The sequence below is a fragment of the Mus caroli genome, unplaced genomic scaffold, assembly GCF_978045245.1.
Source record: "Mus caroli unplaced genomic scaffold, Mus_caroli_1 scaffold_10, whole genome shotgun sequence".
Lineage (NCBI taxonomy): Eukaryota > Metazoa > Chordata > Mammalia > Rodentia > Muridae > Mus > Mus caroli.
In genome coordinates this window covers 61995507-62012667 of record NW_028227265.1, presented here as the reverse complement: position 1 = coordinate 62012667, position 17161 = coordinate 61995507, and the positions used below count along the sequence as shown (strand labels likewise).

Here is a 17161-nt window from a genome sequence, read left to right as displayed (position 1 = left end):
TATTTGGAGGGAGTGTTTATTGGAGGGAGTGAATGAACACTCCCTCCAAATAGTATTCTATGTGAACAAATTTTCTTCTTTCCAAATTTCAAGTAGCACTTATCTACGTGAAAGTAGCACTTTATGATACACAGAGAGATTGGAAGCCATCAAGGGTCATTCCTTCAGCCTTCCAATACAAACTACACTACCCTGTCCAGCACTTCACAGTTTCACCTTACCAAAGGCCACCATTCCACATAGTCTTTGGATGTGAATTTATTTCCTCTTTGTCTCTAGGACCTTATGCCACTGATTAGTCTATGTGTTACAAATTCAGTCAAAATGTAAATCCATGAAGACAGGTTCTGTGCCCATCCTTTCCATGCTACATAGTGTTAATCAGTATTATTTTTTGAGTCCATGGCTACACAAATGAATTAGAGCTGAAACATGAATGATCTGTCAATAGTTTTCCATTTCTAGAATTCTGAAGTGACTCTGAAAAGATCAGAGTGAGTCTCTGATTTAAGACTGGATGCATTCTCTAATTTGAAAAATACTTCTTTACATAAACACAAATTTCCCTTTATCATTGGCTTTATTTCGGAGGAACTCACTTTAAACTTTAAGCCTAAAGATGAAGTAAATGAAACAGAGAATGACAATGCTTACTCTTCTTTCCATCCATGTCTGCGTGGATTTTACGAGCCAAAAATCCACTTTTGTATACAGCAGCATTTGGGTCATGAGGAATGTCCAAAAATGGGTTCGTTGTACTCCCAATACGACTGATAGTTTTTGGGTGAGTTCCATTAGCTTTCTCATCAGTACCTTCTGAGGGAGATTTTTTTTTCTCTTCATCATCTCTGTAAGAGAAAAAAAGACGAAGACTGAAGCAGGACTTACCATAACTTTGAATAAACTTTGAATAACAACAACAAAAAAATAATTACAAAAGAAAAATTTCCTAACCAAAAGGAGAAGTTGCCCAAAGGTACAAGAAACATACAGAACACCAAACAGGCTGGACTAGAAAAGAAAGTCCCCCAAGTATATAATAAATTAAAATAGTAAATGCAAAGAACAAAGAAAGAATATTAAATGCTGCAAGGGAAGAAGCTCAAGTAACATATGAAGGGAGACCCATTTGAATAATACTTGACAACCCAATACAGATTTTCAAATCCAGATTTGAACAGATGTTCTGCAGAATCTCAGAGACCTCAGCTGTCAACCCAGACAATTATATCCAATCAGCAAAATTTTCAGTAAGAAGAGATGGGGAAAATGCACCTTCTATGATAAAACCAAATCTAAGGAATGTCTATTTACATATATAACTCTTCAGAAAGTGTTGGAAGGAAAACTCCAATCTAAAGAGGTTAACTACAATGAAGAAAACACAAGGATTCCATTGTTGCAGACCAGTAAATCAAAAGAGGGGAAACACACATATATACACATGTACATGTATACACACACACACATGAAAGGATAGAAAAAGATAATCCAAGGAAATTGACCTAGGAAGCAAGGTGATGTAGTCATTTTAATATCTGACAAAATAGGTTACGAACCAAATTTTTCAAAAGAGATAGGGAAGGATACTACACACTCATCAAAAAATAAAAATAAAATAAAACCAAGAGGACATTGCAACTCTTAATATCTATGCCCAAGCATAGGACACACAACTTTATAAAAGAAATACTACTACTGCTTAAATCACATTCTGAACTTCACATACTAGCAGTGGGAGACTTGAATATTTCACTCTTAACAAAAGATAGGACAGCTACACAAAAACTCAACAGACAAATGCTGAAGCTAAAGGATATCATAAGCCAAAAGGACTTTACAGAACATTCCCCCCAAATATATATACCTTCTCGACATCGCATGGAACTCTCTCCAAAGTTGGCCAAATACTTAGCCCCAAAGCAAGGCTTAACATACATAAGACAACAGAAATAATACTCTGCATTCTATCTGACCACAACAGATTAAAGCAACAGAAAACTTAACAGCATTTAACAGTCATTTATCAGCAAACTTGAAGGCTAAAAGAAGAAATCACACCCCAAAGCAGAAGACAGCAACGATAAACACAGGGCTGAAATCACTAAGGTAGAAACAAACAAACAATACAAATATAAACCCAATGAAACAAAGAGTTGGTTCCTTGAGAAAGTCAATAAGTCTGAAAAACCCTTATCCAAGTTAACTAAAAGGTATTGAGAAAATATCCTAATTAAGAAACTTAGAAATGAAAGGGGGGTATGCAAAGCAACAGACTCAGATGAAATCCAGATAATCTGAAGGACATAATTTAACCTGTACTCAATCAAATTGGAAAGTATAAAAGACACTGATCATTTTCTTGACACATATCAATTACTAAGTTAAATCAGGGATCAGATAAGCAATTTAAACAGACCTATATATCCCCTAGTGAAATAGAAGCAGTAATTAAGAATCTCCCAACCAAAACCAAAGCAAGACAAAACCACCACCACCACCACCACCACCCCCACCACTACCACCACCACCACCACCACCACTACCACCACCCCACCCCCCCCCACCCCCACCCCCCCCCCCCAGGAACAAACCCTCAGGGCTACATGGTTGTAGTACAGAATTCTACGAGACTTTCAAGGAAGAATTAATGCCAAGACTCCTCAAATTATACCACAAAATAGGAACAGAAGAAGCATTTCCCAATTTGTTTTATGAGGCCACAGTTATACCGATACCCAAACCACACAAAGGGCTAACATAAGCATATAAATTATCAGCAAAATATAGAATCTAAGAACACATAATAAAAATCATTCACCATGATTGAGTAGGCTATATCCCAGAGATACAGGGAGGGTTCAACATATGTAATTCAATAAATATAGCCCACCATAGAAACAAAGGCAAAAACCACATGATCAGACCATCTCATTAGATGCAGAAAAGGCCTTTAACATAATGCAACACACCTTCATGATAAAACCCTGGCAAGATTAGGGATATAAAGAATAGTAAAGGAGGCTACAGAAGCTACACAGACAAGAACAACTTAAATGGAAAGAAACTTAAAGCAATTCAGCTAACATGAAGAAGAAGACAAGGCTTTTCACTCTCCCCTTACCTATTCAGTATAGCACTTAATTAAGCACTTAATTAGAGCAATAAGAAAATTGAAGGAAATCAAGGGGATATAAATTAGAAATCAAGAAGTCAAATTATCTTTATTTGCAGATGATGTACACACACACACACACACACACACACACACACACACACGTCACTAGAAATACCACAGGGAAACTTCTACAGTTGATAAACTATAGCTCAATATAAAATGAACTCACAAAAATTAGTAGCCCCCTGTATATAAATGACAAACAGATTGGAAAGATATCAGGAGAATATCACCTTTCAAAATAGCCTCAAATAATATAAAACACCTTGGGGTGACTCTAACCAAGCAAGTAAAAAACTTGCATGATAAAACTTTCAAGTTACTGAAGAAAGAAACAAAAGATCTCAGAAGATGGAACGATCTCCCATGCTCATGGATCAGTAGGATTAATATAGTAAAAATGGCATATCCTACCAAAAATAACCTACACAGACAATTGAGTCCCCATCACAATTCCCGAAAAGTTCTTTACAAATCCTGGAAGGCATATTTTCACCTTTATATGGAAATACAAAAAACTCTGGTTGTCTGAAACAACCCTAGATAATAAAAGAACTGCTGGAGACATCACCAACTCCAACCTCAAATTGAGAGCTATAGAACATTACTATAGAGCTATATTAATGAAACAGGCATGATATTGGCCAGAAACAAACATGGCCCTTAGCTGAATAGAATTATAGAGCCAAACATAAATCCATATACATACAGACACCAGAGTTTTGATAAAGTAGACAGAAATACACACTGGGAAAAAGCATCTCCCGTTAAATGGTGATAGTCAAATGGGTTGACTAAATTTCGAAGACTCCAAATATGTTCATACTTATCAGCTGGAACAAAACAACTCTAAGTGGATCAAAGACCATAACATAAAATCAGATATCCTGTATCTGACAGAAGAGAAAATAGTGGAACACCTATTGAAACAAGGAAAGGCTTTCTGAACAGAACAACATTAGCACAGACACTAAGATCAACATAGAAGTTAGGTATAGAGAAAAGGCGCATGGAGGAGTAGAGATGGGGTACAGATAGATGTCCCTAGGAAAGGTAATAGAATAAGTAGATAGTTATGGGTGTATAGGTTAAGGGTTGAAATAGGAAGACCAAATGGAGAGGTAGAAAGGTGAGGGAGAGGAGGGAGGGAATATGGGGTGAGAAGGTAAATTAAGAATCATTGGTGGGGTATTATGAAAACCCAAGTCAGAAGGTATATATATCAATCTAAATGAATCCAAATAATGAGGGAGATAGAGCCTCAACTGGCCATCTCCTGTCATCAAAAGAAGCTTTTAGTATTAGGACTCGGTTATATTTAATTGACTTGTTTTTAGGGTCCCACAGAAATCCCCAAAGAAGTCAGGATATTACCAAGACTATAGCTTGCTCCCTATAAACTAAATGCAAGACCCCATTACTGGGAACAGAGAATACACAACTATCTGAACAAAGAGTATAGTTGTTGCTGACATAGAGCCTTAATGCCAGCATCTTTGGCACAGAAAGAAACTCTAGAGGCTACCAAAGAAGAACCATGAACACGCACCTAGCCAGAAACCCTTTTGTCCTATAATGCCTATAAGATATGTTGGTGCAGTGATAACAAAGCCTCTGGGAATAAACAACCAATGTCTGATTTGACTGAAGGCACACTCCATGAGATGAAACCCATATCCAACCTACTTTGTGTAACCAAGAACTGGTACTACATGGCCCAGGGACCCAAGGTAAAATCAAATACCCCGCTCCTCCCTCCTCTTCCTCTTCTTCTAAGAGGCGATGCACAACTCCTAATGACATTCTACTACATTCATTGATCAGTGCCTTGCTCAACCATCATCACAGAAGCTTTGTCCTCCAGCAGATGGGAACAGATGGAGAGACCCACAGCCAGACCCAGTGCAGAGTGGAACTCTTGGACCTAAAAAGGATGCCTCCATCAAATCGCTCCTCTCAGGGTTCAAGGAACCCTGTGGAAGAGGAAGCAGAACAAATGTATAAGACAAATGGGATGGGGACACTAATAAAATAAGGACCTCTAAATCAGTATGATAGACACTCATTTGAACTCACAGAGACTGGGGCAGCATGCGCAGGGCACCCTTGGGTCTGTACCAGCCTGGGTACTAGAACAGAAAGGAGAAGAGGATCCATGCCCCCATCCCTAGTCCAGAAGCAGTCTCAAAGTGATAAGTACTTGGAAACAAAAATTGAGTGAAAAACCAAACTACTCTTCAGTGTAGGCCACATGTCAGGCAGTGGATGGCCAACAAGGAAGGAGCTCAACAAAACCACATGTCAGGCAGTGGATGGCCAACAAGGAAGGAGCTCAACAAAACCACATGTCAGGCAGTGGATGGCCAACAAGGAAGGAGCTCAACAAAACCACATGTCAGGCAGTGGATGGCCAACAAGGAAGGAGCTCAACAAAACCACATGTCAGGCAGTGGATGGCCAACAAGGAAGGAGCTCAACAAAACCACTGGAGGGTCCTGCTTCATAAGGATATCTCAGGGCTTTTCTTTTATTAATATTTTAAATTTTTTATCTTACTTTTAATTTTTATTTTATTTATACATTTTATTCTCTCTTTTACCCTTCAGTTCCTTTGCATAGATATTACAGCCTCTGGTTTAGTGCTTTTAAGGGATTCCCAGATATGCAAACAAGTGGGGACTCTGTTTCTTCTGCCTTCTCTTGAGATCTTTTCCTTCTGTTTATTTTGTCCAATTCTGATGTGTTAGTTTTTATTTTATCTTATTATATTTTAAAATTATTATTCCTTAGGATAAGCCTGTTAATTTTCTAATTAGACACAGGAAAGAGCTGAATTTAGATGGGAGGGAAAGTAGGGAGGAACTTGGGGAGCCAAGGGAGGGGAAACCATATTCAGGATATATGAGAAAAAAAATCTATTTTCAATAAAAGAAAAAAAAAGAAAATTAATATGATAGACTTACCTGATTTTTAATCAAATAAAAGTACTATAATAACATCCAGCAATCAGTGACAGTCTATGTGCCAAGTATTAATAATCACAGCAATTATGTAAGACCAATATTAGTATTTTAAATTGCAGATAAGGGAACAGACTCAGTGAGTCCAAATAAAAACCCAACCCCACACATTTAGTAATTAAGAGATAATGAAGATATGAGAATATTTACAGCTCTGCTTTCTCCTGCTATGATGGCTTCTTGGACATCTTCTTTCAAAGAGTGGTGGTGCTGGCAGGGATTATAAAGTGTACTTTTATATAGGTCATGGCACAACAACACGTGAATATAGAACAACAGATACCTACAGTTGGATCCCAATGAATTGTAGTGAGCTTTATCTACCTAGCAAACAGGCTCCCTACTACCATCTAAACCCCATAGACAGCTGCCAGCCAATGCAGTGTCCCTGCAGTGCTTCTGAGTCTTAAGAGGTGATAGTCGGCCAACTACCATGAAAGCATGGTTCAGCATATTAGCCTCTGTGACATTCTTATGTGCTTTCTCGTGCTTTTTACATCTCTGTACCCTACCACTGAACACAACAACTTTAAATCTGAGATCATGACACACTGCAAGAATGAAGAGGCCAACAGATCAGATAGTCAGTATTCAGATATTAAACAAGTAAGAAGGGCAGATGAGAGCTACTTACAGGACCTGACATATAGCCAGAAAACTAAATAGCACAGGAAAGGTCTGTATACTGCTGTTTTCATTTCTATCATCTTAACGCTGTTTCTATATTAAGTGTAACCACTAGCTCTTTTACTAAAATTTTAACTAAACCAAAATATATTTAAAATAAATAAAAAAATTACTTTCAAAAGTAGTTAATGAGAAAGATGGAGAAAAATGGCCCGTCCACCAATGGTATCTTGTATATAACAGAGATAAATGAAGTTAAAATTGAAACTCTTAAGCATCCATACTTTACATTTATTTTGGAATAATTTTAGACTTGCAAAGACAGTACATTGAGTTTCCATATGTCCAGCTTCTCCTGCTAGCATCTTATATAACCACAGTGACATTTCTAAACTAAAAAATTAACATTGGTAAAATACTATGGATTAAAAAGACATTTCCACCAGCCTCCACCTGGTTTCACCAGCAGTTTTCATTAATCTACATTTTGTTCCAGAATTGTATCCTGAATCCTGAAATAGATTTAGTCATTGCCATCACTGTCATGTCTCCTTATTCTCTCCCATATGTAACAGTTCCTTAGCCTTCCCTGCTCCCTCATGACCTTCACACTTTGAAGAATGCTGCTCACTTAGCCTGAAAATTATTTTTAGTTTAGATTTGTCTGTTGTTTTTCCATTGCACTGAAGTTGGATTCAGGGTGGAAAGGATACAGTTTAGGTCATGGACGCTTTTTCAGTTCATCAGATGTAGCGGTAGAGGGTCTATTGGTCAGGAGAGTACTTAACATGGTGACTTAGAGTAGTGTCACTCATCGATCTAGATACAAAGATATCATATTTTTGTAAGTAGGGATAGTTTCTTAACTAATATCTTGTTTTTTGTTTGTCTCTGACTTATATTAACATTGATAAATGGATGTTCCAATGACAATTATTATTGTGTTGAATTAATGTTTTCTTTGTTTAAACTACTTCTTTCAGAGTGCTCATATGGTTGTTTATAGCCTTCTTTAAAATTGCATCCAATACCTAGCAACTGATTTATCTTTTTTGCCTACAATTTTGCCTTTGCCAGAAAGCTATATAAATGACTTCTTTTTATTTGCAAAATACACTTAACATTCTCCATGTCAATTATTAGCTTTGTCCCTATAATTATGGGGGCACTGTTAAATTTTATGGGTATACCCAGCTTATATATTCACATAAAAAGGTGGAGAAAAAGCCTCGAAGATATGGGCACAGGGGAAAAATTCCTGAACAGAACAGCAATTGCTTGTGCTGTAAGATCAAGAATTGACAAATGGGTCCTCATAAAATTGCAAAGCTTCTGTAAGGCAAAAGACACTGTCAATAAGACAAAAAGGCCACCAACAGATTGGGAAAGGATCTTTATCTATCCTAAATCTGATAGGGGACTAATATCCAATATATACAAAGAACTCAAGAAGCTGGACTCCAGAAAATCAAATAACCCCACTAAAAATGAGGTACAGAGCTAAACAAAGAATTCTCAAGTGAGGAATACCGAATGGCTGAGAAGCACCTGAAAAAAAAATGTTCAACATCCTTAATCATCAGGGAAATGCAAATCAAAACAACTCTGAGATTCCCCCTCACACCAGTCAGAATGGCTAAGATCAAGAATTCAGGTGACAGCAGATGCTGGTTGAGGATGTGGAGAAAGAGGAACACTCCTCCATTGGTGGTGGGATTGCAAGCTTGTACAACCACTCTGGAGAGAACCCAGATGTCCTTCAACAGAGGAATGGATACAGAAAATGTGGTACATTTACACAATGGAGTACTACTCAGCTATTAGAAACAATAAATTTATGAAATTCTTAGGCAAATGGATGTATTTGGAGGATATCATCCTGAGTGAGGTAACCTAATCACAAAGAACTCACATGATAAGCACTCACTGATAAGTGGATATTAGCCCAGAAACTTAGACTACCCAAGATACAATTTGCAAAACACATGAAACTCAAGAAGAAGGAAGACCAAAGTGTGGATACTTCCTTCCTCCTTAGAATGGGGAACAAAATACCCATGGAGGGAGTTACAAAGTTTGGAGCTGAGATAGAAGGTCTAACATCCAGAGACTGCCCTACCCAGGGATCCAGCCCATAAAAGAAGTTTATAGCGCTATTGTATTCAATGTCATAGCTAGTAGCTATGTATTCCTAGGAAGGATCTGAATTATGACAAGCCCAACTTGAAGTTTTGGTATAATTTTTTAGAACTCAATACAAAAGAAATCACAATACTAATCTATAATGATTACATATTAGAGCAATAATCTAGAAAAATAAGGTTTTTATTATACTTTTATCATTTACAATTTGACATTTTAATGATGTCTTACAAGACTCAGAGTAGGTATCCATTCTGAATTTGAGTATTAAAAACTAAAAGATACTCTACCATGCAAACTTTATAACAAAATACCAATAATGGAGGTTCTAAAATATTATATCCTGACAATCAGGCTCTGTTAGTGATGTGGAGGTTAATGGATTGCCTTGTCAGGCTCTGGGGGGAAAAACTCAACCTGCTCCCAGATTCAGGCTGGGGCTATCTGGTGGTGGCTCTTTTGATCTTAAGCACATGGTAGGTATGCTTTGATGTGTGACAGCTGTGACTACAGGTCAGCCGTGATATTAGTAGCGATACTGTGAGAACTTTCTGAATTTTCTGCTGGAGGCTTGTCCGTTCACCCACCACATCTCGACTTATTAAGCAATCGCCCGCCTGTATTTGCATTACTCCTAAGTAGCACTTCAGGGCTGTATGCATTCATTTTGAAGAGATGTCCAATTATCCTCATCAATTCTTTTGGATTTTCTGCCTAGGCAATCATGCTGTCATAAACAGTTCTTCTAGACCTGTATATTAACACCTTTATCTCATTGTGGGTCACACTGCATTAGGGAGACTTCCACTATGATGCTGACAGGCAGTGTTGATAAAATGGATTTCCTCCCTTTTCTGGACTGAAACAGGTAAACTTTTAAGTTTCTCATGGTGATATGAACTATAGCTTTCTCTAGATGCTCTCTATCATGCTGAGAAAAGTTCTATTTCCAGTTTGCTGAGTTTATTTAAAAATCGTATTTAGGTGTTGAATTTTGCCCTGCTTAGTCAAAATCGACTGATAAGACTGGGTTAGTGTAGGTTTAGACACAATCTTATGTGGTCAGTGCTAGCACTGAACTTGCTATATAGTCACAGACAGCCTCAAACTCCTTTCTACTCCTCCTGACTCTACTTCCTAAGGGCTGGGGTTTTGGGGATAAATTGCCAAGCCCAACTTTGTGTTCTTCAATCAGTCATTTGATATAGCACATGAATTTTGAGATGCTGAGTAAACTTTGCTGCATATTTAAAGCGAATCTAACATGGCTGTGATCTATAATACTTTTTAGACAACTTTCAATTTCACTTGTGAATAATGAGTGTTCTGACATTGTTCTTATAACACATTGGTCTGCATTTTAATGATTTTTATCTAGTTTGGTCATTACATTTGCGCCATGTGAGAATGTATACTGGTGCTTTGTTTCTATATTCTTGGGGAGATTATAAAGAAGCTAATAAAATTTGTTTCATAAATGGCAGGATTTACTAGTAACACCATCTAGGTGTGATACTGGTTAAGAAGGTAATGAACTGCTGATTCAACTGTTTGATTGATATTGGCCAATTAATTTTGGCTGATATTTTCTTTAAGGAATTGGTTCCTATTAAGTCTGCATCTGGGCATAGAGCTGTTTGTAATATCGTACTATAGTCCTTTAAGTGTAATAGGTTTGAAATTATATTTCCTTTTTATCTCTAAAATTAGCAATTTTAATTTAAGCCTTCAGGTTTTTTTGTCTCAGATAACACTTGCTAGCCCTTATCTATTTTGTCATTCTTTTTAGAAAATGCCTTTTTGTTAACTCTCTCAATTTCATTAATTTCTGCCCTAACTTCCTTTTCTTTTTTGCTCTTTTCTTTTCTATTTTCTCTGGGTTTTAGTTAATCTTTTTTCCTGGATTCCTGATGTAGAAATGTAAGTTATTGACATGACATCCCCTTCCTCCACTAATCTACATATAAGTAATAAAGCATTGCTTATACCATAGCACATAAATTATTATTTTTATTTTCCTTTAGATTAAAAGCATTCAAATTTCTCTGAGTTGTTGTACTCAGGGACTATTTAAAAACAAGCTGCTCAATCTATGTTCTGAGAGGATTTTATAATTTGTTTATTTCTAATTTAACTCCATTCTCATCTGAGGACAAGTAGTATAAGTTTTCTAATTAAAAAAATGTTAAGGTAGACTTTATTGTTGCTGAGTGCAGGACCAACTTTGGTCAATAATCAAATTCTGTTGTTACTGCATGAAGTCACCCATAGATATCCACTATATCCGATTTATTGATGGTGCAATAGAACTGAACAGTGTTTGACTTTTAAGTTTCTGCATTCTGGATCTACCAATTTCATGTATAAGGCTTGGAATCTATCAGCTTTTGATTTTCTGTTGGCAAGGTGACATTACTGTTAGATGCACACGTTAAGGGCCTTTGTGGCATTTTGGAGAATAGAGTCCTCGATGATCATCAAATGCCCTTCTTCATTCGTGAATGTTTTCCTGCTCTTTAATCTCTGGCTGAACTAATACAGTGACTCCCATACTTTTGCTGAGTGCACAGTCTGCTTTCCTTCATCTGCTTACTTCAGCTTATATATGGATCTACATTTAAAGAGGGTTTCTTTGAGCTGACAGTATGGGTTTTCGTGAAATGATATGCCGAACTGTAGGATTCTCCCTCATCCCCTAACTCTATTCAGCCTCCTGTTTTTGGAGCTACCTGGATCCGTGGCTTGCCGTTTGACATTGGTGGAAAATTCCGTCATTACTGGTTCATTGTCTCTTTTCCATTCCCTCGTGCTTCTTTTCCACAGTCTGTCATTATGTTACACCTTCTGTATACATATTCTGGAGTTGAGTTCTCAGGTTCTTTTCTGTTTCTAAATCTTGAACCTCACCCCCTCAGATTTACAGTCTTTTCTCACCCTGGCCCCCACCACTAATGGGCTCAGACACTCTGCCATGCCTGTTAATCTTGTTTACATATAGTTTCCCTTCTTTGTTCTTAGAGCTGCCATCTCTTTGCTAACATCTTCCATCTGCTCACACATGCTCTTTACATTATCCATTGGCCTTCTCAGCATCTTAATCGGGGTTGTTTTAAGCTCTGGCTCTGACTGACCAATCCAACTTCCTTGTAATGCCCCACTCTGATTCAGGTGCTTCCGCTGTCTCTTCAGAAAGTGTTTCTGGGTTTTGGTATGCTTTCTAGTTTTTTCCTTATAGCTAGAAATACATTATGGGCAAAAGTAAAAATATTAAATAAGCCAGAGTAATGTAGTGAGATGAGTTGGGGAGTCTTGTAGAATTTCAGAATTTCATCTCAGACTGTTAGTGAGTCTGTGCTTATAAGTGCCAGGTTCTTGTGTGCTCTCAGTTTTCACATTTTATGGTTGGACAGCGAGTTCATCCTGGGAATGAAGTGCACATTTTCTTCCCCTATATCAGGTAAGCTTGAGCAAAACTCAATAGACTCAGCTCGTTGCTCTGCATATATACTCCTCTATCAGGAACAATAAAGATGGGAATGGGATACCAAACCCCTCCCCAAACCTCCAGTCACAGCTGAGATCACCATATTTTAGCAGCTTCATCTCACAATTGTTCTACAAGCTAGATATTGGCATGTCATTGAAAACAAAGGCAAAATTCACAGAAAGGGAGTCCCCTAGCTGGGACATCACCTATATCATAAAAACAGGCAGAACACAGCAGATTAGCAGGCAGCCAAACCCATGTTCTCCTCCATGAAGGAAATGCATGGATATGTTCCTCAGTGCCAGCTTAATAGATATCAAAATCAAACCAAGCACTAAAGTTGTTAGGTGGCATCTCATTGATGTTGATGCCTAGAGGGATGCATAACATATAATGGGTAGTATCTTTTAAATGAAATATAAGGCCCAACGCAGTTGTGTGTAGAGCACTATACAGTCATAAAAGGAGGGAAAAGTCCACATGAAATAAGCAGGATTCTTAGCATGAGGACTCTTTTAGGAGTGGTAGAAATGGGTAATAGAGTTGTTAGGTCATATAGTTCATTTTTATAGAAAACTATGGCACTATACTCACATGAAGTCTGTAAACTAACCAAACACTTCAGAACTACAAGTCAGTATGGCTGAAAACAGAGTTCATTGGTTACTTAGGTACTGGGATCCATTAAATCAGATGGTAGCTGGAAAACAAACTGAAATGAATTTAGTAAACGGTGCTGACTTGCTGTGAGCTGTCCATTGTTCTGCATTTCTACACCATCAGTTAGGAGAAGCATAAAATGGATCTGTCCTCACCACTTACCAAAATAAAAACAAAGCCTGCAGGTAAACCTCAGGACACTACTCCAAGTATGAAACACACTGCATTCTATTTTCTAAAAATAGCTCATTTTGGCATAAGCGTTTAAATGTAAAAGTGTAGCTGTGCTGTTATTTAAAGCACCGAGCTCTGTGGGGTGTCCCTTAATATCAATAAGAACAATGCCAGATGTGAAGACGATGGGCTCATAGCTTCACTCTCTAAATAAAAGTCTATTTTTAACAACTGTAATGCTCAGTTTTCTAAACTTAGAATGTTATAATTGGTGTATGTTTCTTTTAAAAAAAAGATTTTGGAAATAAACTGAGGTCAAACCTGATATGAGATTTCCAAAAAACCTCTTAGGAGTTTTTAATAGGGAAGTGACTTCCTTTAGCCTTATTAATACGGCTAATATTTTCTCACTTTTTGAAAAGACATCCAAGTGTGCATATTAAGATTTAGAGTTAGGCGAAAGATAAAATGCAAACAAGTATTATCTAACATGTTCAGGGTCTATAATTGGTCAATGTATGCATACTGTAGGTCACTTAGAAATCATGCTTATTGTATTTTTTTTGTGTTATCTTTTTCTAAAAAGTGGTAGTTTAGCAAATGCTATGGAGATCAAAACGTAAATGACCACCAAATTAGAAAAACACTTCTTCAAGTCCAGCCCCTAGAATTTCTTCTGCCTCAGGGACTCCAAAATTGCATTAGGACAAGTACGGTAGTAACATTATAGTTATATTTCATCCACTCACCAACCAGATGATTCTGCATATTCCCAGCTGAAGGTGTGGAGTAAAAATAACTTTTCTTTCAAGGTCAGCTTTGCCTATGCTATATCTGTCTTCACACTGAAATCCTCAGATACCAAGGATCCACCTTAATCCCATCACTCAGAGACAGCTTTTATAGACAAACCATATGTGTCTTTCCCCCCTGCTCTTTCTGAATCTGCCACTTGAAAGTGAAGAATCTGGTGGCAAATTACTCCAGTGCTAAAGGCCTCAATTACACAGATTAGGGAAAGACATCTTTTTCACCGAGAGGAAAAAAGAAACAGTTCTAGATTAATTACACATATGGACTATGTTCTAGGGTAATAAAATGACATTCTATAGAGTTGTCTGAAGGAATCTTCTCTATCTTTCTTGAAGCTTTGCTTTCATGAAACACCAAGCGCTTGATGCATACTCAGGATCAATTCTAGATAACAAATTTCCAGATAGGTTTTTTTAAACTCAAAAATCTTACGTTAAATGTCAATTTTTAATCAATTTATATTTGATTATTATCAAATATTTGATATTGTCAATGTCAATTTAATATTCACCTTATCTTTCCTTAAGTGTAGAAAATAATGTGGTTCCTCATGGTATTTCTACACATGTATGCCACTTTAACGCTGCTCATATGCATCCCTAGCAGGAATACCCTGCTTGAAAATCCAATTCACATCCTCTAAAGCTGTCGTGAGCACAGTGTCTCTGATGTTAGAACTGTTAGTTTTACCAAGAGTGACACATGACACAGTACCTACAGTGGTAGGAATGTGAATTTGCCAAGAGAGCAATGACACAAAGCACTACTGTGCTTTATCCTCTTCATGGAAATAACTATCCCAGTGTAAAACTATCCCAAGAAAGGACTGGAGACGTGGCGCACTTGGTAGCGTGTTTGCCTAGCGTGTGGGATGACCTCGATTTGATCTCTAGCTAGATGAATTGCAGTGTGCTGGGCATGGCTATCATTTCAATTACATATTTAGACTGAATGATCAGAAGTTCAAGGTTACACTCAGTTACAAAATAGGCAAAAATCAGTGGGGCTACATGAACTTCTAGTTGTTGGTATAATTATTGTTGTTATTGATATTTATTTATTTTTTTAAAATAATCACCTTTTTTTGTAGGTGCCACATTTCTTTATTTGCTTTGTTAAAAACAAAATCCTCAATTGTAAAAATATATGATAAAGCAATTACTTTCTGAATCATGTGCTTTTTTGCTAAGTTGATCCTATATTTTAACTTAGACATTGTCCCTTATCCTAGTCAATGTTTTAGAAATACTACTTTACTTCACGATAGTTGACTACTTTCATACTGAGCAAATTATAGCACCCTATTTCTTTCACATTGGTTCTGTTAATCTAGTTATTGTCAAAGGCATGATTATGTCAATGCACTTTTTCTCCTAGTATCTTAGTAATGTGTATATTTACTATGTGTGCCTAAATCTATGGAATGAGTACAGCGGCTGTGAGTGGACACCAGCGAGAGCTTATGAGCCAGTAACAAAAAAAGGAGGGCTCTCCAAGGAAAAAGACATTAGAACAAATAAGAGAGACAGCGAGAAAGAAAAGACAGGAGAAAAGAAGGGTGAGTCTTACAGGAAGAAGGAAGAAGAAAAAGAGAGGAACAGGACCAGATGGAGGAGGAAGAGAAGGAGGACTAGACATCATTCTGACAGCACTTCAGTTACTGGAATTCATGGTCCCCTGATTTACAAATAGTGTGGTTGTTCTGCAAGACACCTCAATATCTTTCTATAAACATGCTAATCAAAAATTTGTATATGCTTACTATTTGTCATTGCTATTGAAATATTTCTCATAATTGCATATATTTATATCTATGAATAATGGCAAACTTGAAAAAATGGTCCAAGTCCACACATAGAGACCACATGAAATTAGAATCATTTTGGTTTTTTAAAGATTACAAATAGAAAAGAAACTGTTCAGTATATTGATAAACTGTGAGGACGTTTAGATGTTGAAACTTGGGCTTTCTCAATGGGACTGGCTAACAACAGTAAAATTTGTTTAGGAAGTATCATGCATACTTTTCTTTAGAACATGACTTTAAATCCAAAGGCAAATGAAGGAATTTCAATTTTTATTACTACATGATTCTGATGTGGGAGGAGGGACAGCTCATAGGGAGAAGGATAACAAAGAATGATGAAAAGAAAACCTAATTGAAGGAACACAATAGCTTCATAAGTAAAGGCAGCACATCTAAGTCTCAATCTAAAAAGAGAGGGGTCTTGGGTGAAAACAGGATGACTTTTTCTTCGAGGATAGCTATTTCCTGAGCAACTGAGTCTACATTTTAATTGTTATGTATTACTACTGAAAATTAGAATCAATACCGAGTTAAGTAAAATATGAAAATGATATAAAAAAAAAACCAAGAATAAAAATGCTCCCAGGGTTTTTTTCTTGGAAAAAAAAAAAATCCTTAAAAGATCACAGAGAAAAATGGAAGCAAGCAGCAAAATGTTGGGTCTTGTTTGTGTAGCCAGTTTGTTAGTCTATTTCTTTTTATCAGGGAGTTGAGTCCATTGGTATTAAGAGATAGTGAGGAAAAGTAATTGTTGTTTCCTGTTATTTTTGTTGTTAAAGTTGGCATTCTGTTCTTGTGGCTGTCTTCTTTTAGGTTTGTTGAGGGATTACCTTCTTGTTGTTTCTAGGGCGTGGTTCCTGTCCTTGTATTGGTTTTTTTCTGTTATTATCCTTTGAAGTGCTGGATTCATGGAGAGATAATGTGTGAATTTGGTTTTGTCGTGGAATACTTTGGTTTCTCCATCTATGTTAATTGAGAGTTCGGCTGGGTATAGTAGCCTGGGCTGGAGTTTGTGTTCTTTTAGTGTCTGTATAACATCCGTCCTGCTTACAGGAAACTCATCTCAGAGAAAAAGATAGACACTACCTCAGAATGAAAGGCTGGAAAACAATTTTCCAAGCAAATGGTATGAAGAAACAAGCTGGAGTAGCCATTCTAATATATGATAAGATTGACTTCCAACCCAAAGTCATTAAAAAAGACAGGGAGGGACACTTCATACTCATCAAAGGTAAAATCCTCCAAGAGGAACT

At 37.0% G+C, this 17161-nt stretch overlaps 1 protein-coding gene across 11 annotated transcripts in view; it reads right to left on the bottom strand.

The window, feature by feature from the left end:
- Positions 1 to 17161, bottom strand: part of Psd3 (pleckstrin and Sec7 domain containing 3) — a 527712-nt gene that overhangs the window by 69539 nt on the left and 441012 nt on the right. For all 11 annotated transcript variants that reach the window (XM_029480436.2, XM_029480437.2, XM_029480439.2 and 8 more), the window contains one exon: positions 655 to 848. In XM_029480436.2, the coding sequence (XP_029336296.1) occupies positions 655 to 848 (194 nt within the window). The remainder of the gene's footprint in view (positions 1 to 654; positions 849 to 17161) is intronic.